Source organism: Trachemys scripta, chromosome 19 (assembly GCF_013100865.1).
Source record: "Trachemys scripta elegans isolate TJP31775 chromosome 19, CAS_Tse_1.0, whole genome shotgun sequence".
Lineage (NCBI taxonomy): Eukaryota > Metazoa > Chordata > Testudines > Emydidae > Trachemys > Trachemys scripta.
Genome location: NC_048316.1, coordinates 17220667 through 17241198, shown reverse-complemented (window position 1 = coordinate 17241198; position 20532 = coordinate 17220667). Strand labels below are relative to the sequence as shown.

General features: G+C 53.6%; 1 protein-coding gene across 1 annotated transcript; it reads right to left on the bottom strand.

Annotated features, from left to right (window-relative positions):
- Window positions 1-405: 405 nt before the first annotated feature.
- CPLANE2 (ciliogenesis and planar polarity effector 2) lies at window positions 406-13911 on the bottom strand. The gene is made up of 6 exons (XM_034753413.1): window positions 13851-13911; window positions 11316-11477; window positions 6332-6484; window positions 4494-4618; window positions 3711-3847; window positions 406-1815 (listed from the first exon to the last, which is right to left on the bottom strand). Exons 2-6 carry the CDS (start codon window positions 11419-11421, stop codon window positions 1554-1556), a joined length of 783 nt encoding a protein of 260 aa, XP_034609304.1. The 5' UTR covers window positions 11422-11477; window positions 13851-13911; the 3' UTR covers window positions 406-1553.
- Window positions 13912-20532: the final 6621 nt, after the last annotated feature.

The following is a 20532-nucleotide window of genomic DNA, read 5'->3' as shown; positions in this document are numbered from 1 at the left end:
GAACATCTGATCTGGTGATGGCCTTCACACTCATCTCTTAACACACCCATTCCTCATTCACACCCAACACAGAACTGATTTACACAGAGCATTTGAACCGGAACAGCACATTGCAATGCAAGAGAAAACAATCATGGCGTCCTTTTACTTATTTTAAAATACTAAACCTACAATGAAGTGGTGACCCTGCCTTGAAATCAGCCCAGATACAGATTCTGGCCATTAGGCCGTTCCTTCCTGCTTTCGGAAAGGGCGGCTGGCAGCATATGGTCAAATCATACAGCAATACATTTAATACATGCTCCATTATTATTCTTTATCCTTCATTTTAAAGGATACAAAATACAAATATAAAAATCCTCCTCCTCTGTCGGCTCAGGCACGGGGGTTGCAGGCCGGGGGGGCAGCGCGACAAGGAAAGATCTCGAGCGGCTGCCCCTGAAGTGCCTTTAGGATACGATCGTTGGTTCGTGGAACCCAACCCGCGCCCCCTGTTGCAGGGCGGAGAGGTGCTGCTGGGGGACAGGGTGGGATATTCCTGCAGGACAACACAACCAGCCCTGGCTTTGCTGGGAGCTGGGCTCCTGGCTAGCACATGGGCCCATGTTGTCAAACCCAGCCACTAATTTTGTGAACCTCCGTTTTCAGGGCCTGACAGTTACCCGCAGCTCCACGGAGGGCAGGGCTCCATTTTGCCCCCTAAAGCAGAGTGTCTTGTGGGCAGGCCACGGCACCAGCTCTCCTGTGATCAGCACAAGCAGGGGGCAGAGAGTCACTTCAAGTCCCACACGGGACCTGGACTGCAACCCGACGCCCCCATGCCACAGGCAGAACCCGCGCAGGCTAAACCTCCACGCGGTCCTCCCCCCGGAGGATAAAATTCAATTCAATCCACAGACAGGCGCTAGCAACGTGCTCCTCTGAGCCCTTAGCCAGCCCAGGTACTAAGGTAATGGGAGCTTCAGAAGTGCCTGCAGCCAAACGATACGTCAGCAATGCCACGTCCGAATGCACAGTGGGCTACGATCCACCTAGCTGGGCTTGTTGCCTTGGCACTCACTGCCCCAGGGCCGCAAAACTCCCCAGCCCCAAACAACGCTGCAAAGTGCTTCCTCTAGTGCCAGCCTCCAATGGCTCCCGCGCTCGGCTGCCCGGGCTGCTGCCGCCGTCCTGGTTAGCTACCGGGACGCAGGAAGGAGCATGCAGGCTGGAGCTTTTCTGGACTGGCTCAGATCAAAGCTAAAGCCAGGAGGGGTCAGGGATTTGGGGTACCCAGCGAGACAGGCTTGGGGCTGAGGTGCTCTGAGCCCGAGTCACGCCAGTGTCAGCTGGGGGTGTTTAGCTCCTCTGGAAATCGCCCCCCCCCGATCAATTTGGCCGCAGGTTTGCGTGATGCCAGTGCCGAGCAGGGCGCGTCTGCGTGATGCCAGCGCCAGTGGGGGCAGGGGGCTCCCGGATCTGGAGGCTAGAGCTAGTCCTTACATGGCTGCAGCCTTTGAAAGGCCTCTGGCTCCACCTGCCGGCAGCACCCGGAGTTTTAGGCAAGCTGATTTTCAGCACCGGGATGTCTCCTCTGTGCCAGGCTGCGGTGCTGGGACGAGGCCGGCCGTCACTTGGTCCTGGTACCAGAGGTGCTCCGCCAGCCCGTTCAGCACGTGCGCCACATGCGCCAGCCCAGCGCGGCCGTCCAGGGTCCGCCCGTCGGCCAGCCGGGGCCCGTTCACGCTTTTCATCCGCAGCACGGGCAGGCACCAGGCTCGCCGGAACTCGGCCAGGTCCCGCTCTGTGACGTCGGCGTGCATGAACTGATCGAACCTGGGCGGGCGCCGTCAAGGAGGCAGCACTCAGCATGGCAGGTGGATGGCAGCAGGGCACCAGCACGGCGCACCACCGGGGCATCGCACCACAACCACCGCACGGCTCCACCCAGATGGGCTGCGTTCCGGCCTGGGGTCACCACCAAGTCCTGATGGGAGGAGGTGGCACATGAGTCCTTCCTCTCTCGCCATCCTTCCCGCTGGCTGCTTGGACAAGGGAAAGGGCCCCTAGCAGCACTGGCCCATTTGCCCAGCTCTCTGCTTGCCACAGGGCAGAGCGACCCGAGTGCCGCTCAAGCCCAGGCAGTGCACGAGAGCTGCGTGGGGCTCTACAGGTCTGTGATTGGCGTGATGGGTGCTACAGAAAACCTGAGACAGAACCAGGGACTGTGCCCCACGGGACCCCAGTCACACCCACTCCCGTCATCCTCCAACAGCCTGACTCCGGGGTCCCATCGAGGGGGGGAAAAGATGGCGGTGCTCTTCCAAGCTCTGCCCACAGGTGACTCCGATGAGATGCCACCCACAGAAGATGGGGCAGTTGCTCCACACGGGATCATGCACGTTCCCGGCACCGCTGGGCTCCTGGAGCTTGGCTCCCCCTTGGGAGATCTGACTACGCCCATGGGCTATGCACAGGGCTGCCAACTTTCTAATCGCAGAAACCTGAACATCCTTGCCCCGCCCCTGCCCAGAGGCCCCGCCCCTTCTCCAAGGCCCCGCCTCCCGCTCCCTCCATCGCTCACTCACTCATTTTCATTGGGCTGGGGCAGAGAGTTGGGGTGCAGGAAGGGGTGAGGGCTCCGGCTGGGGTGTGGCTCTGGGGTGGGGCCAGAGATGTGGGGTACGGAGTGCAGGAGGGAGCTCAGGGATGGGGTGTGGGAGGGGTGCAGGCTCCGGGTAACGCTTACCTCAAGCAGCTCCCGGGAAGGGGACGTGCTGAGCCCCAACCCCTGGAGAGCTCAGGGAGAGGTACGGGCGTGCAGCTCCATGGGCCCCGCGTCCCCGCTCCCGCAGAAACGCCCAGCACCGGGGCTGCAGCCTCCTGCTCCCTACTGCTGCCAGAGCAGACACCTCCCAGTTCTTCCTTCCCTGGCTGCAGCCTCGCAAACCTGCCTCCCACGTGTCAGCACTGCTGGACAACAGCAACTTCTCGCCGGCAACCGAGGGGCTGCCAACAAGCAGAATCTACCCCCGTTAGCACTGGTGAGATGAACGGCACAGTTCACACCTCTCCGAGCGACCGCCCCAGGCTCGCTGCAGACTCAGACCTGCAGCGGTGACGCTCCACTCATGTTTTTGAGGCTTTAATCACAACCTAGTGATGTCACTTCCCCCTCCGCCCCCCCAAAATGGAAGCAGAGATTCTGCAGAACAAGACAGCAGCTTCAGAGAGGTGCGGGTACGTTCTGCTTGTTTCTGAGCCCTGGCCTGACTAGCAGTGAGAATGAAGGAGATAGGTCAGTGAGTGCCCTCCAACCAATCTCGGATAAGGAGGGAACCAGGAACTCCTGGCTTCTATTCCCAGATCTGCCACTGGCTCCCTGTGTAGCTCTGGGCCAGTCCCTGCCCTGCTCCATGCCTCAGTTTCCCCACCTGTGAAGCAGCGCTAATGATATTGACCTCCTGACAGGTGCCTGTTAGGACCGGTTCCTGTCTGCACAGGGATTTGAAGGCGTAACTATTGTGTACAGACTAAAAATTCCCAGCTTCCTCTGCAGCATCACAGGAAGCAAACAGCCCTGCCTGTGTCTAGCTAACCCCCACCCCAAGCAGGGCAGGACCTTCCACTGCTGGGTGAGGCGTATGAGGGAGCCACGCTAGGAAACCCCAGCGGTCGGTGTCACTAGAAGCAATCGACAGGGTGGAGTGGAGCCAGCGAGTCAAGGATACTTGGAGCCAATCACTATTTTGACGAGGTTTTCGGATCCCTCCGTGACGCGGGAGATCTGGCTGGGGAGGTCATCGAAGGACGAGCGGTCGGTGAAAGAAAAGAGGAAGAGGATGCCGTCTGCCTTCTCCTTGCAGGCCTAGAAGGGAGCGACACTGCATATCAGACGGGGTGCAGAGAGGGACTGGTTAGCAGCCTTACCCCTGGATTGGCAGCCACATCCGTGTTGCATTCCTGACGGCCACTGACACCTGTGTGATCTGAAACGAGTCATTTCCTCCTGCCGGGCTGCAGTTCCCCCTGGCCCACCAAGGTGTGCCTGACATGAGCAGCGAGGCCAGCGGGGCATAAAATATAAATGAGAATCAGGCCCAAGGAGTTTTAGAGGCATTTCCTTCTGGAGCCAAGCTGGCAGGCTGTGTGTCATACAGGCCCACCCCCCAGGGAGACAAAGGGGAGGGGAGGGGGCATCTGGTCCTGCTGTGAACCCTCAGCTTTACCCCTTCCCACGCAGGCTGTGCCGCCCGCCCATGCTCTCGCTCCTGACAGCGGACGTTTATTCCTTTAAGAGACCCAGTCCTCCCCAGTGGTTTTGCTGTGATGTAAGTGGGGTGCAGTATATAGCACCCAGAAGGGTGTTTAACACCTGCTGTTAGAGACAGGCTTACCCCTCCGGCACAGTTCTGAACATCCCCCAAGCTTTGGGGGGCTGAAATCCAGACTGTGTTTTGTCAGTTTCAGCTCCCGGGGAGACAGCAGCTTCCCCAACCCCGGGGCTGACTCACCGGCAGGATGTGATCAAATTTCTTCAGAGCTGCTTCTCCGCAGTCCCAGAAGTGGAACCGGAAGATGAGCGCCCTGCCGCTGTCCCTCAGCTTGGCCGGCCAATATACCGTCGTCGTCTGGATCCCTACAATGAGATCGTCCGCTGCTTTTAGCTTCCGAGCTCCCGGAGGGCTGCCAGAGCCCTTTCTCGGGGCTTGGAGGGAGTCACGTATTCAGCGGCCAGTGCACAGGAGACGTGGCATCTAATCCGGACTCTGCCAATGACCCCTTGTGACCTTGGGCTTCATAGTCTCTGGGCTGTCTCCCCATCTGTGAAATGTATCTGACACGTACCAACCTCCCAGGGACATTTTGAGGTTTTATCAAGTGATGCCTGCTACGCTCTTTGAACAGCGGGCACGCCAGCCATGCTAAGGCAGCACCGTAGGCCATGGACAGAACTCTGAGCTGGGAATCACGAGACCTGGGTTCTATTCCTCTCCATGCCATTAGTTTGCTGCGTGTCCTTGGGCAAGTCCCAGACTCGTCCCGTGCCTCAATTTCCCCACCTGTAACACGGGGAACATACCACCACTGGCCAAAGTCACGGCCTTTAAAGGATGTTTAAGAACAAAGTTTCCAGGAAGAGAGTCCGCGGCTGAGACAGGAGAACAACACAGCGCAATGAATAACGACGCTGCTCACGCAGACGCCCAAAGAATAACAGCGCTGCATGTATACACCCAGCAACCAGTTGCTGTTCTACCCACCTCATCACGGCCCTCACCTTCCCGCCAGGAAAGGACTAGGATTTCTGTTTTACACACGGGGAAATGAAGGCTCAGGACAAATAAGACGATTTGTCCAATGTCACGTGGTGGCAGAGTCCTGAACAGAAGCCAGAGTCTTGAAGCCCCAACTCTCCTCTAGCCACAAAACACCAACCCCCGGGTCTGGCTTGTGATGTTATTCTACAGAAGTTGCCCAGTGTGCTGTGAGCTTCTGGGGGAAACCACTGCACACAGGACTGGATGCTTAACAGGACGCATTGCGTCTGTACTGGGGAATAGGAGGGAGAGGACGATGAGGCCAGAAAAGAGAATCTGGACATCCGGCCTGACCCCTGAAGTTGGCCCTATTACCACCTGCAGCCAGTTCCAGGCTCCCTGCAGTGCTGCTGCCCCGACTTCTCACTTGCAGTGGGGTTATCCCACGGGCCAGTCCCTTGCACTGGGAAGAACGCCTTCCTGCTCCCTTGCTTGAAGGGTTTCTTCCCTGAGCTCCAAGCCGCTGCTCGGTTCCAGCCACCTGCTAAGACGGAGGGAGACCCGTCCTCCTCACCCACCCCCGTTGTGTCTGTGCGCTGGACACAATAGCAGAAACAGGAGAAACCAGCTGGGTTTCAAAAAAACGTGTTAAGGAGCTAGAGACACACGCAACCCGAGCTCCATAGATTCACTGGGGCTCTGTTAGGTTCTGGTGGCTTCTGCAATAGATGACAGGGAGGGCTCCCAAGCAAGTTAAAGGGACACCACCCAATACACCCATACACTGCAATGCAGAAGACAGGCAGGTCATTGACAGCGGGGCCGTGGCCCATAGCAGACCAGCATGGGGCTGACCCAGCATGGATAAGGAACTCCCTTCTGGTTCTCTCTCCTCTATGGCTGCCTCTAAGTCATCTCTTGGCTTAGAGCAAGATGTCCTGCTGCTAGTGATCTCACCAGCCGTTCCCAGGAAAGCGCCGCCTCCCAAAGAAACAACCCCCCATCTTGTCTTGCTTCTCCCCCGTGCTGGGAAGGTTGAGGGACAGTCTCACTCCCTGTCAGTGGCCCTTTGCCGCCCTCCAATCAATCACCTGTTGTTTCATGATGCGCACTGGGCACCTCCAGGCCAGCCAGCTTGGCCACCATTGCGGTTTTACCCACGCCGCTTTTCCCAGAGACAAAAATCTTATAGCTGGCAGTGTCGGCGGCCATCTGCGGGGGGAGCACCGGCCTTTCAATCAGCCCTGGAATGAAACAACAGAACTCATCAGTGTCCCTCGGCCCTACATTCCCCACCCAACTTGGACAGGAAGCAGTTCTGTTTTGAGATCCCGGCTCTCCCAGTCCCCAGTTAAGGGATCAATCTCTCCATGCACCCCACGTTGGCCGAGTTTTAACTCATTTATCTCAGAATGTCCCGTTTTCTGTCCTTTATCGATCCACAGAAGGAAAGTCCAGAAGGGCCCATTATGATCATCTAGTCTGAGCTCCTATATGACGCAGGCCGGAGAATTTCACTCAGCGAGTCCTGCATCAAGCCCAGAACTTTTGCTTGAGCTGGAGAGTATCTTTCCGAAAGACACCAGGTGGAATTTACAGGCCTACCAAGGGATGGAGATTGCACCCCGTCCCTATGTATGTTCTGCCAATGGTTAGGGACCCTCCTCTCTGTTACAAAACTGCACCGTATTTGTAGTTAGCTTCCAGCCCCTGGATATACCACACCCCGTCTCGTATGTGACTACATAAAGCGTCAGGGGACACAGCGTGCATGGAGGGAACAAGGTCTAGTAGCGGAAGCTGGAAACTGTGAGTCCCCATGGTGGGCTCTATCCCTGGCTCTGCTATTGACCTACTGACTGGGCTTCAACAGGTCACTTCCCCTCCCTGGGCCTCACTGTCGCCGTCTGTTAAGTGGGGATAAGGATAAGGACGTCCTCACACATAAGAGCACAACGTAAGAACGGCCCTACTGGGTCACACCAATGGTCCATCTAGCCCAGTATCCTGTCTGGGACAGTGGCCAATGCCAGGTGCCCCAGAGGGAATGAACAGAACAGGGAATCATCCAGTGATCCATCCCGTCGCCCGTTCCCAGCTTCTGGCAAACAGAGGCTAGGGACACCATCCTGGCCCATCCTGGCTAATAGCCATTGATGGACCTATCCTCCAGGAAAAGACAGTTACCTTTTCCGTAACTGGTGTTCTTTGAGATGTGTTGCTCATGTCTATTCTACAATAGGTGTGCGTGCTCGCCACATGCACCGGTATTGGAAGTTTTTCCCCCTAGCAGTACGCGTAGTGGAGCGCCCCTAGCGACCCCTGGAGTGGCGCCTCCATGGTGCGGTATAAGGGCGCTACGCGCTCCCCCCACCCTCAGTTCCTTCTTGCCAGACAACTCCGACAGAGGGGAAGGAGGGTGAGATGTGGAATGGACATGAGCAACACATCTCGAAGAACACCAGTTACGGAAAAGGTAACTGTCTTTTCTTCGTCGAGTGATTGCTCATGTGTATTCCATAGTAGGTGATTCCCAAGCTATATCTGTTGGAGGTGGGAAGGAGTTCACAAACTCTCGGGATGGAGCACAGCCCTGCTGAACCAGACGATCGCATAAGGCGAGGTGAACGTGTGAACTGACGACCATGTGACAGCCCTGCAAATGTCCTGAATGGGGACATGGGCTAAAAAGGCAGCCGACGAGGCCTGCACCCGAGTCGAGTGCCCTCACAATTGACGGCGGAGGGATTCCCGCCAGGTCATAACAGGTACGGATGCACGAGGTGATCCAGTTGGAAAGCCGCTGAGTGGAGATCAGCCGAGCCCTCATGCGTTTGGCCAAGGCTTAGTCCGCTCCAGCTAAAAGCCAGAGCCCGTTTCACATCCAGCGTGTGGAGGCGGCGTTCCTCACTGGACACATGGGGCTCGGGGCAGGAAAATGTCCTGACCCACGTGATAGGCGGAGACCACCTTCGGGTGGAACGAAGGATGTGGGCGGAGCTGGACCTTATCCTTATGGAACACCGTGTACGGGGGCTCGGAGGTCAGGGCCCTGAGTTCCGAGACCCGCCTCTAGCCAACGTGATCGCCACCAGGAAGGCTGCCTTCCACGAGAGGTGCGACCAGGAGCACGTGGCTAGCGGCTCAAATGGGGGGCCCGTCAGCCGGGCCAGCCCAAGTTCAGGTCCCACTGCAGGACTGGGGACTTAACCTACGGGAAGAGACGATCCAACCCCCTAAGGAATCGGCCAGTCATAGCATGGGAAAACACCGTGTGGCCCTGCACTGGCGGGTGGAAGGCCAATATAGCCGCCAAGTGCACCTTGACGGACGAGGGCTCCAGGCCCTGGGCTGTACGGTGAAGGAGGTAGTCCAGGATAAGCTGCATCGGGGCAGCCACCGGGGAAACGCCCCGCTCAGCCGCCCATTGGGAAAACCAAGAGCACTTTGCCACGTAGGCTCGACTTGTGGAGGGTTGCCTGCTTTCCGAGAGGATGCGCTGAACCCCTTCCGAGCACGTCCTTTCCTCCCTACCTAACCATTGAGCAGCCATGCTGTGAGGTGGAGTGCTGCCAGGTTGGGGTGGAGGAGGCGGTGCTGGTCCTGGGAGAGCAGATCCGGGTGGGACGGTAATGGCCACGGCGGGGCGACTGCCAGGCCTGTGCGGGTCCCGTACCAATGCTGCCTGGGCCACGCCAGGGCAATCAGGAGGACCCGGGCCCTGTCCGTCTTTATCTTTTCCAGGACCTTGCCGATCAGCGGGAACGGGGGGAAGGGATAGAGAAACTGGCCTGACCAGGACAGGAGGAAGGCATCGGAGATAGCGTGCCCCCATCCCCACCCGAGAGCAGAACCAGGGACAGCGACGGTTCTGTCGAGTCATGAACAGGTCCACCTGGGAGTTCCCCACTCTTGGAAAAGTCTGTGCACCACCTCTGGGTGAAGAGACCACTTGTGCTCAGAGGAGAAGTCCCTGCTCAAGCGATCCGCCCGTGAGTTCTGGGTGCCCGGTAGGTGGTAGGCCTGTAGGCAAATGTCTTGGGCTATACAGAAGTCCGTGTTGTCCGTGAGAACCCTGACCACACTGCCCTCCAGGTGCGAGCAGAAGGCCACGCATGCCAGCTGGATCACCCTGAGCTCCTTGACATTTATGTGGAGGGCCAGGTCCTGTGAAGACCACAGACCTTGGGTCTGAATGTCTCCCACATGGTTCTCCCCACCCCAGGTCTGATGCATCGGACACCAGTTCCATCGACGGGGGCCTGCCTCGGAACAGGACCCCACGGAGCATGTTCCCCGGGGAGGACCACCATCGTAGGAAGGCGATCACCAGTTCAGGCACAGTGAGGACCTTGTCCATCCTGTCTCTGGCCTGGGAGAACACCGAGGCCAACCCGAGCTGGAGGGGCCTCATCCGGAGTCTGGCGTGGCGAACCACATATGTGCACGCCAACATGTGACCCAAGAGCTGGAGACACGCTCTGACTGTTGTCACTGGAAACCTTGTGACTGTGTCAATGAGCCCTTTCAGGGTCTCGAACCTCTCTGGTGGGAGGGAGGCTCTGGCCGACGTGGCGTCCAGGACCGCCCCTATAAACTCTATGCGTTGTACTGGGACTAACGTGGACTTGGTGTTGTTCACCAACAGGTCCAGGGTGGCGCACGTACATAGGAGGAGCGCCGCGTGATCCCGCACCTGCGACCGGGAGCTGCCCTTGACCAGCCAGTCGTCCAGACAGGGGAAGATCTGGACCCCCCCCACCCCCGGCCCCTGGTGCCTGAGGTAGGCCGCCCACACTGACATACATTTCGTGAATACCCTGGGGGCAGTGGACAGGCCAAAAGGGAGGACCGTAAATTGGTAGCGTTCCTGTCCAACCGTGAAACGGAGGAAGCGCCTGTGTCCCTCGAATATATGGATGTGGAAGTACGCGTCCTGCAAACCAGTCCCTGGGATCCAGGGAGGGGATGATGGAGGCCAGGGAGACCATGCGGAACTTGAGCTTCACCATGTACTGGTTCAGGCCTCTCTTTGGCCTTCGGGATAAGGAAATAGCAGTAGTAGTACCCTTGCCTTTGAACTCTGCTGGCACCACTTCCACTGCTCCTAGGCCCAGGAGCTGCCCCACCTCCTGCTTGAGCAGGGCCTTGCGAGGGGGTCTCCCGGGAGGGATGGGGGCGGAGGGTGGTTGGGCGGGGTAGAGGTAAATTTGAGGGCGTAGCCCCGGGAGATGGTGCTGAGGACCCATCGGTCTGAGGTCAGCCACGACCACTCCGGGAGAAAAGCACACAGCTAATTTAGACCCCATCGTTTTGTATGTATAGTTGGGATTATGTTTTCCAATGTGCATTACTGTGCATTTATCAACATTGAATTTCATCTGCCATTTTGTCACCCAGTCACCCAGTTTAGTGATGTTCCTTTGTAACTCTTCGCAGTTTGCTCTGGACTTAACTATCTTGAGAAATTTGTATCATCTGCAAATTTTGCCACCTCACTGATTACCCCTTTTCCCAGATCATTTGTGAATATGTTGAACAATACTGGTCCCAGTACAGACCCCTGGGGGACCCCACTATTTACCTGTCTCCATTGTGAAAACTGGCTATTTATTCCTACCCTTTGTTTCCTATCTTCTACCCAGTTACTGATCCATGAGAGGACCTTCCCTCCTTTCCCATGACACAGATGCCATGCGTCTTAACCAGCACACAGCAAGTAATGCTTTGCTCTTCCATTTAAGGATCTCAAAGCACACTGCAAACAGTACTGAATTAACCCTTATTATCCCGTTTACCGAGGAGGAAATTGAAGCCCACAGCCTAGAACTCCTGCTCCCCAGGCCCATTCAATAACGTCTATAAATGATCTGTTGTTGAATTTGCAGTTTTATTTCCCCAGTGGTACCAAAAATAGGGGGTCAATAAAAGCCTCAATGGGGGGCAAAGGCAGTCAGCAGCCTGATTCCTATCACTTTCCTCCATTACTACTGCTTAACCTTGTCCCATAGAGTCGTCTCTTCTCACCATCTGCCTCCAGGGCCTGCAGCGGTGACGGGGGCAGAGAGGACTCACCGAAGAATTTCCGCTTGTTTTTCCGCAGGATGGTGGCCAGGTACTCTTTGCCCTCTGGGGACTTGTGCCAGTCTGGGACGATAACAGCTCCAGGGGAAACTGCCATCTCTGGACAGGTGGCTGCGAGAGTCAGTGTCTGCTACTGGACCATTGTCAAAAAATCTGTGTAAAAAGAGAGAAGGGAAGGGACTTAAATCTGTGGATAATAAATTTACTACCAAACAAAAATACAATAGGTTTACTCTGATTTATGACCACGGGGCAAATTATTTCTCTCTGTGCCTCAGTTTCCCCTCCCACCCTTTGTCTAGGCTAGAAGTTCTTTGGAGGCAGGGACTGTCTTTCACTATGTGTCTGTGCAGCTCCTAGCAGAAAGGGGCCCTGATCTCCATAGGGACCTTTAGAGGCTACTGGAATATAGACAATTAATAATAATAATGGGGTTAATTTAAGAGAGAAGCGGCAGCTACCAGATAGCTCTAAGGGAGTCAGAGTAGCCTGGTGGACAGACACTGGACTGGCACTCAGGAGAATGGAATTGTATTCCCAGCTCTCCCACCAGACAACCTTGGGCAAGTCCCTTTGCCGTTCTGTGCCTCAGTTTCCCCTTCCATAAAATGGGGATAACGATACTGATCTCCTTTGTGACACGCGTTGAGCTCTACTCATAGCACGTGTTACGTAAGAGCTCAGGATAATTATTATTACTCCAGACCCCAGGCTTCCAAAGGAGAGATGATGCCTGGCGTTTGTCATATGTCTGTGACTGATCGCAAGGCAGTCTAGGCCATTCTTTTGTTTGTGTTTATTTAAATACGGATACATAAAAACACTGGCTCTATCACAACCAGGACTCAAGGGCTGGGAAATCCTGGAATCACCCAGTTTTACAGATGATCTTTCTTTTGGTGCATTTAGCATTGGTGTCGGGGGCTAGACTGACCGCTTGGAAGAGATGAGTTCTCTAGCTAGTCCCTGGCCCTTTAGCAGCACACATCTCAAGAGAACAGCTTCCGACAAGAAACGAAGACAAATGCCATGCCCAGTTGAAAGCGGGGGGAATTTAGATGAGCAGCACGTAGTTACTTGTAGCCTAGCTGGAATATGGCCAGGACAATGGGAGTAACTCCTGCAAAGTGCCAGGGGATCCTTCATGGTGGCAAGCGCTCAGGACCGCGCTGTGTACTGCTACTCCAGGAGCAGAACGCTATGCCAAAGCCCTGCTTCCATACCGATTCTGAGGGAATAATGCCACCTAGTGAATCGCTAGCACCACTACCTACTGCTCCTGGGTGTTCCTGGAAGCTCTCCCATCCAGACACTGCCTTGGCCTGAGGTGGGGATGGAATTTCACAACACAAGGTGGTATTGCTGAAGGCCATAACAATGAATAAACGCGATTGTTCGTTGGGGGCCCTGCCTAGGGTTTTGCAAGCACTCCTGGTACTAGCACAGCAGTCACATCGGCTGTATACCCAACCTCACGTGCACCTCTCAAAAGCAGGGGGGAAGTCTGAATAGCTTTGACCCCCTTCTTAAGGAAAAAGGCAACTGATTAAAGCAAAGAAGCTAACAAGCTGGGAACAGATGTGTTAGCTGCATAAATTATTCCTCTGCCAGCTGCTGGACTGATTTTCTAGACATTCAACAGAGTCGATGGCAGACAGTCAGGCCTAGACCTGCTGATGTGTGGGGTCTATTCTTCTTCATGCACAGACTGAATGCTGGCCTCCCCCTCATACCACACATTAGTCCCACCACCACATTCAATCCTCTACTACCGTGCAGCGTTACAGTGCACTGTTAAACAGCTGCCACGTTGCACCCCAGAAGTGGATGCATTTCAGTGGTAGGTGAAGTGTTTCTCCCCTCCATGTAAAGTGCCTCGGACACCTCAGGCTGAAACACACGACCTGTTATTAACCCACTGATGTGACAATCATTTTCCCACTGGTATCATCTCTGGCTCATGCTGTATAAAAGTTCTTACTACCCCAATGTTATTCATCCCTCCTCCCTCTGCAGGAAACTCCCTGCAGCTGCTGTGGGTGCGTCTCAGGCGCTGTTCGCTTTCCCCGCCGGTCTCGGGGCAGAGGAAAGCTCAGGGCCCCCTTGGTAACTTATCAGTGCCCCCCACCCCCAATTACACAGCAGCCTTCTGCTGGGGAGCTGGTGGCGGCCTGCAAAGGGGAGGGGGTGGTCAGCGTTGCCAGGCCCCATGGTGCAGATGGGGAAACTGAGTCACGGAGCAGGGAAAGGAGGGGCCCAGGGTCACACAGCAAGTCAGTGGCAGAGAAACTGCGGCAGGTCTTGGGGTGGGGGAGGGGAGCAAGTATGACGTGTGAGACAGACCCCCACCCCCACCCCGGGGGGCCCCCGGCCCGGCAAGCGCAGCCCCCCCCGCCCCCCGCGGCTCCTAGTTCCCCGCGCGAGCTCTGACGAGCCAGCCCCGCCCCTGGTGTCCGGGGGGGGGGGGGCTACCACAGCGCGCCCGGTGCCTGCCGCTTTAAGGGGACCCCGGTCCCCCGCTCTCACCTGCAGGCACTTCCGCCTCGCCTGCGTGTGACCTCAGCGCGCACGGCCTCGCCCCACCCCCAGCCCCAGCCCGGCCGCGGCGCATGCGCGAGGGTTGCTCCTGCCCCGGCTTGGAGCACGTGGGGCCGGCCAGCGAGGGGGGCCCCGCGCGCAGGGCAGCCCCGCCCCTGCTGGGAGCTGCCTGGGTCTGCACCGGCCTGCACCCGTAGGGGATTGACGGCCAGAGCCTGGCGTCGGGCGCTCCCAGCTCCTGCCCCAGCGGGGAACGTGCCTCTAGCGCTAGGTGCAGCTGACAGCTGTGCAAAGAAACTCACCCCATTCGCATTGGCTATTGGCCCTCCCCAGGCTTAGTTTAAGTGAGACCATTTCAAGGGGCACGAGCTGCTGCCTGTACCGTCCACAGAACATTACTCAGCTGTGACACCTGAGCATAACCTAAGAACAGCCAGACTGGGTCAGAGCAAAGGTCCATCCATCCCCGTATCCTGTCTGCCGACAGTGGCCAATGCCAGGTGCCCCAGAAGGAGTGAAGCTAACCGGTAATGATCAAGTGATCTCTCTCCTGCCATCCATCTCCACCCTCTGGCAAACAGAGGCTAGGGCCACCATTCCTTACCCGTCCTGGCTAATAGCCATGAATAGACATAACCTCCCTGAATGTATCTAGTTATCTTTTAAACCCTGTTATAGTCCTAGCCTTCACAACCTCCTCAGGCAAGGAGTTCCACAGGTTGACTGTGCACTGTATGAAGAACTTCCTTTTATTTGTTTTAAACCTGCTGCCCATTCATTTCATTTGGTGGCCCCCTAGTTCTTATATTACAGGAACAAATAAATAACTTTTCCTTATTCACTTTCTCCCCACCACTCATGATTTTATATACCTCTCTCCTATCCCCCCCCACCCATCTCTTTTCCAAGCTGAAAAGCCCTAACCGCTTTAATCTCTCCGCAGATGGGACCCATTCCAAACCCCTAATCATTGTAGTTGCCCTTCTCTGAACCTTTTCTAGTGCCAGTATATCTTTTTGAGATGAGACCACATCTGTACGCAGTATTCAAGATGTAGGCATACCATGGATTTATATAAGGGCAATAAGATATTCTCAGTCCTATTCTCTATCCCCTTTTTAATGATTCTTAACATCCTGTTTGCTTTTTTGACTGGGTGATGGAGGTGATCTCCACGCACTCTCCTAGGAAGCTAGAGCTTTGCCTTTCGCTGTTCTCAGACCCTATAAGGGTGCACACTAGTGATTTAGCACCCTATCTCCACCCAATGCCTCTGTCCCCTTCCTTGACACATTCAGCATATTTTCCTGTTTGTATTACAGTAGGGCCTAGGGATCCCACGCTGGACTGAGAGCCCAGCATGGAAGGTGCGGTTCAAACGAGTCCATCTCCAAAGAGCTCATACTCAGACTAGGGTCACCTCATCTGACTTCCTGCACACTGCAAGCCACAGAACCTCACCCACTGTAGACAAACAAAAGCTCTGCAGGCACTAGCATTAGTAATATCACAACATGCTGTTTATCGCAGTTGGCAGTTTTAAAAGTAGGGTTGCCAGGTGTCCTGTTTTCAACTGGAACACCTGCTCGAAACGGGCCCCTGGTGGCTCCAGTCAGCACCGCTTGAGGTAAGCGCTGCCCAGAGCCTGCACCCCGACCCCCTCCCACACCCCCTGCCCCAGCCCTGATCCAAACCCCTCAACCCAAGCCCAGAGCACCCTCCTGCACCCCAAATCCCTCATCCCCAGCCCCTGCACCCCCAGCCAGAGCCTTCACCCCCCCATGTTCCAACCCCCTGTCCCAGCCCTGATTCCCCTCCCACATCCTGAACCCCTCAGCCCGAAACCCCCTCCTGCACCCTAAATCCCTCATCCCCAACTCCACACTAGAACCCCCCCCCATCCCTCCCACTCCCCAATCCCCTGCCCTGGGTCAGAGCCCCCTCCCACATCCTGAACCCCTCATTTCTGGCCCCACCCTGGAACCCGCACCCCCAGCCCAGAGCCCATACCCCCCTCCTGTACTCCAAACCCAACTCCATCGCCCAGATCCCCCTCCTGCACCCCAAATCCCTCTTCCATGGCCCCACCCCAGAGCCCACACCTCCAGCCAGAGCCCTCACCCCCTCCTGCCCCCCAATCCCAAGCCAGCGAGTGAGGGTGGGGAAAGCGAGTGACTGAGGGAGGGGAAAGAGTGAGCCAGGGGCAGGGCCTTGGAGAAGGGGCAGGGCTGAGGTGTTCAGTTTTGTGAAAGTTGAATGTTGGCAACCCTATTGAAAAGCCTGCCTGCAGCCCCACCCACTCCCCCATGAACCCCTAAAGCGACACTCCAATAAGCAAGAGGATGATGATAGAGGTACACAAACAGCAGGAGTTTCAAAGGCAGGCTTGTGATAACATTCCCTCTTTTTCCTCTTACGTAAAGGGGTTCCCATTACAAACTGCATACAGTAACATTTCCCATTGTCACATCTGATAGAAAAACAATGGCTCAACCCTTATGCTTCAAAGCTGTTTTGTGAATATTTCCCTTACCCTAGAGCAGAAGAAAAGCCTGTATCAGTGACTACCCGTCAGACAGTTGCTCCTCTCGCACCACACAACATGACCCACCACATCAACATGCATCTTAGTTTAGTTAAGCCCCTGCCCTAGAGAATTGTTTCAGTGGGTAAAAAGCAAAGACCCATGGGGTAATTTTCAGAGGCAAAAACAAAACCTTTCCACATTGCAGAGTGATGTGCTGCATATTTTTGCTGCATCACTGTTTATTGTTAGACATTTAACTGTATATTAGGCGTATAATATCCCCTCCCTTCAGATCCCAATCTTGGATATACCACAAAATCTGCCATGGTGCCTTCTGAAAGGTCTGAATTGGTTACTATATGGTCCTGAAAAGGGAGGGAAAATTTGCACTCCGGGCCGGGCCTGTTTCTGAGACGGCCTGAAGTGAATGGGGCTCAGCACATCATTGTAGGGGCTCAGGACCTCGAAAAAAATCAGACCCCTGGTACCCCGTGAGACAAAGGGGTGCCTGATAAACTTGATCTCAAGTTTTCACTGTATTTGGACACGGTGCCCCTGTGCAAGATTGTAGGTGAGATTTTAGAGTGGCTAAGCAAGTTGGATCCTGATCTTGCACCCGTGAAGTCAATGGGAGCTTCACCACGGAGATCACTGGGCCCCAACTCCCACTGAATTACAATGGGAATTGAGTGCCCAAATCCCTTCAGCTCCTTTGAAAATCACCAGTCTCTGTCATTTTAGTGATTTCAAAGTTGTGTTAAGCCCTTTATTAAGGGGCACCTGAGAAATTCTAAAAAGAGAACTCCTGGTGTGAGGGCACAGCCCCCCCCAGAGGCCTCACAAGGCCTAGGATCAAAGAGGAGCAAGGTACAGAGCCAACCAAAGGGCGAAGAGGATTTCATAGTGGGAATTCCCCGACTCTGGCACACTTACTCAAAGGAATCGAATTGTCCTCTTGTAAGGGAAGGCGGTGCAACAAAACACATACATTTAACTGAAACAATAGAGAAACTCCTCCCCGGCTCAATTTAAATCTCACAACTTAACCCTTAAGGCTTGTTTGAGGTCTGTCAAACTCGTAGCAATAAGCTTTTAGGACGGGGGGGGGAGGGAGGGGAAGGGCAGAGGGAGCAATATGTGGGAAGAAAACCAATATACAGAGTTTATATGAAAGCTAGATTTAAAACCCAATCATTTAAAAACAATTGCCAGCCAGCTTTTTATTATTATTTATTTGTTAAATTGCTAAAAATTCATTGGGGGGGAAAAACATTAACAAAAATGAAATTTACACAGATTTAAATATCAATGAAATCCACTTTTCATTCCTACACTTGGATGAGCCTAAAATGACTAGAAGGGCAAAGTCATCCCGTACGCCTGAGTCACGGCACCAGCTACATTGGATCACACTTTGTGCGCATTACATGAAACCTGTTTGTTTGGGGACAGGATGGGGGAGGATATAAAGACCCACGTTTCTGTCATTCAGAGAGACCACTTTGGGAGCCATGTTGAAACCATGCAGAACATGCCTTCTGCAACACACACAGGGCAGAGGAGGGAAAGGCAACGGGGCTGATTTTTCTGTTTCTGGGTCCTTCCACTCCAGTCTGCTGACTTAGCAGAACATGAATGTGTTGGTAAAGAGGCCACAAATGAAGCAAAGCAGTGAAACATCGTCATGCCAGGATCACCACACGGACTAGAACAGATGGAAATATGAATTGGGAAATGCCACAAGCAAGACAGGGACGACCCCCTTACAGTTTCCATGTGGCTTGCAACCTGGTATGAAGCTATCATGATCATTGCCTATAGAATTACCCAGACCCTTCCTATGTCACTTTGTACAGTTTTATCTTCTGCAGTGAACTTCAAGCACTTGAGGGCTGGGGCATGACGTGTGTGTGGGGGGAAGGGTATAAACCCTATAGTGACGGACATCAGTGTAAATTCACTAGCAGTTGGCTTTTTAAAACGTTCAGTTTTCGCTCTCAAACAACCCTGGGTGAAAAACAGACATGTAAATGAAACATGTCAATCTCATCCTATATAGGGAAATCCCACTGGAGTTCTGATCAAGCTGGGGCAGGGGCGGGAGGGGGAGGAAAATCAAACACTGGCTACCCACCTTTGCTACGTGAAGCAACAGCAGTCAAGCCAATGCCATCATCATGAAAGGCACCTCTGCAGCCATGAAAGGGGTTAAAGCTTCAAGAAGAATGTTTTAAATATTGATAAAGATACTGTGGGGGAGGGGATGTCTCATTTAATTAAGACAAAACTGGCTTACATGTTAAATATAATCAGAGCTGGACTTAAAGGTTCTATAGGCCAGCATTTAAAGGTGCATTCAAATATAGCCCACACCCTCAAATCAATTTTTCAAGGTTCAAGTGACACTGGAGGATCTGGGAGATAGACCAGGTTTTTATTAAACCCAGTCCAGCATTAACAAACCAACAGTGATTGAATTTGTTTCTTCCTGTACAAGGATTTCAAGCCGCCCCACCACAACCTTTGCATTTTACAAAACAGATTTTTGCATTCAAGATGAGCACAGAAATTGAAGCAGTCTGTGGGCTAAAATGCAGTGTACAAAGAGGTACCTTCAGTGCCTTTCAGTCTAAAGGAGGCAGGTTTTACTGGAGGCCTGGAAATAAATATAAGACTGTGGTTGGGTTTCTTTCATTTTTAACCATCAGGTTCAAATAAACCATTTGGGGCTTGTTGAACAAGCAAAGACCTTCTCACTGGGGACAGAATGGGAAAGAATATTGGAGTTAGAGAAGGGATTTTCCCTTTAAAAAGGCTTGAGAGTCTAGATTTAGAAAATTGTCTTAAGTGACCACCAAAGGTCCAGCAAAACTCAGTGGCCCAGTGGAGACAGTTAAAAGTCCAAACAAAATCATATTGGAAATCTTAAAGGAGCCACTTCATGGTACATCCAATGCACTGACCACTATCGCAGATCTGCCCACTGGACAGGTTTCACTGTGATTAGGAAAAGATTTCCTACTTTGATGCCACATATGTATTAAGATGTATTTTGTGATTAGTCTGATCAAGGAATGCAGGCAGTTTCTGAACATTTTCTCAGCGCTCAAACACCGCTGCAGGACTATGTGCGCTCAGTAGTAAACTAAATGCTCCTCTCTTAGAACAGCCCTACAGTGCACCTGGAAGAGCTCTCAACATCTCTGGCCCAGGCAAAGCTGGAGACTATCGTGATATAGTGAGATGGGGGAAAGCTGAGCGTTGTGCTTCAATGACAGTATTAACACCACAATGTGATGTACCACAGGGGCAGATCACTGTCAGGCAGGTCTGGGTATTGGCTTCAAAGTGAATTTCTAGTTCATTATTGTCTAATGAGACACTATGCAGCCTCGCTTGTCAGTCCCCCCTCCCCCCCTTTAAAAAAACAAAAACAGCATCGCCAACTTTCTAAACCTGCGGAACTTTTACTGGTGTTAGCAACAAGTAGTTTTTGCTTTAGAACTAGACGGAAAAATAATAACCCTTGAATCCTGCGCTGTGTGGAGCCCCAGCGACTACCACAGGGCTCTGTGTGGGTGCAACCTATTGTAGAACAGGGGCCAACAGATTTAACCACCCACAAGGTCACATGAAAATTGCAGGCTTCAGAAGCAGCCAGGATCACAGGCTAGTGAAAGTTAAACCTATGGCAAACTGGTGCCCCTCTGTGGCTCAGCCGGTCTCTATTGCAAGGCTTCCAAGCTGCAGAGGGAAGGAAAGAGAATTCATCCAAAGTGTACATTAGTTCAAATCACTTTGATTCCTTTTGAAGTCTTTGTTGATTTAGGTAAGTGAATTCTCAGCATCAGTGATTACCATGGAGGCAGTTAATGCTGGGCCCGCATTCCACTTCAAACCCTACTTTGCAGGTATTTGTAACTTGGCTGAAAAAAAATCCCTTCCAGACTAAAATTTGTCATTTCAGTGATTGCCAAAATGTCTTGTCCACTCAAAGAAAGCTATAAAAAGTTCAGAGTAATTGAATACAAAGCACTCTGGAGTAAGACTAAAGGAGTAGCAAACGGATAAAATGTAATCTATAGTAAAGGATGGAGCAGCAGTTTTACTTCTGAATTTCCCTTGCTTTGCTTGGTTGATATT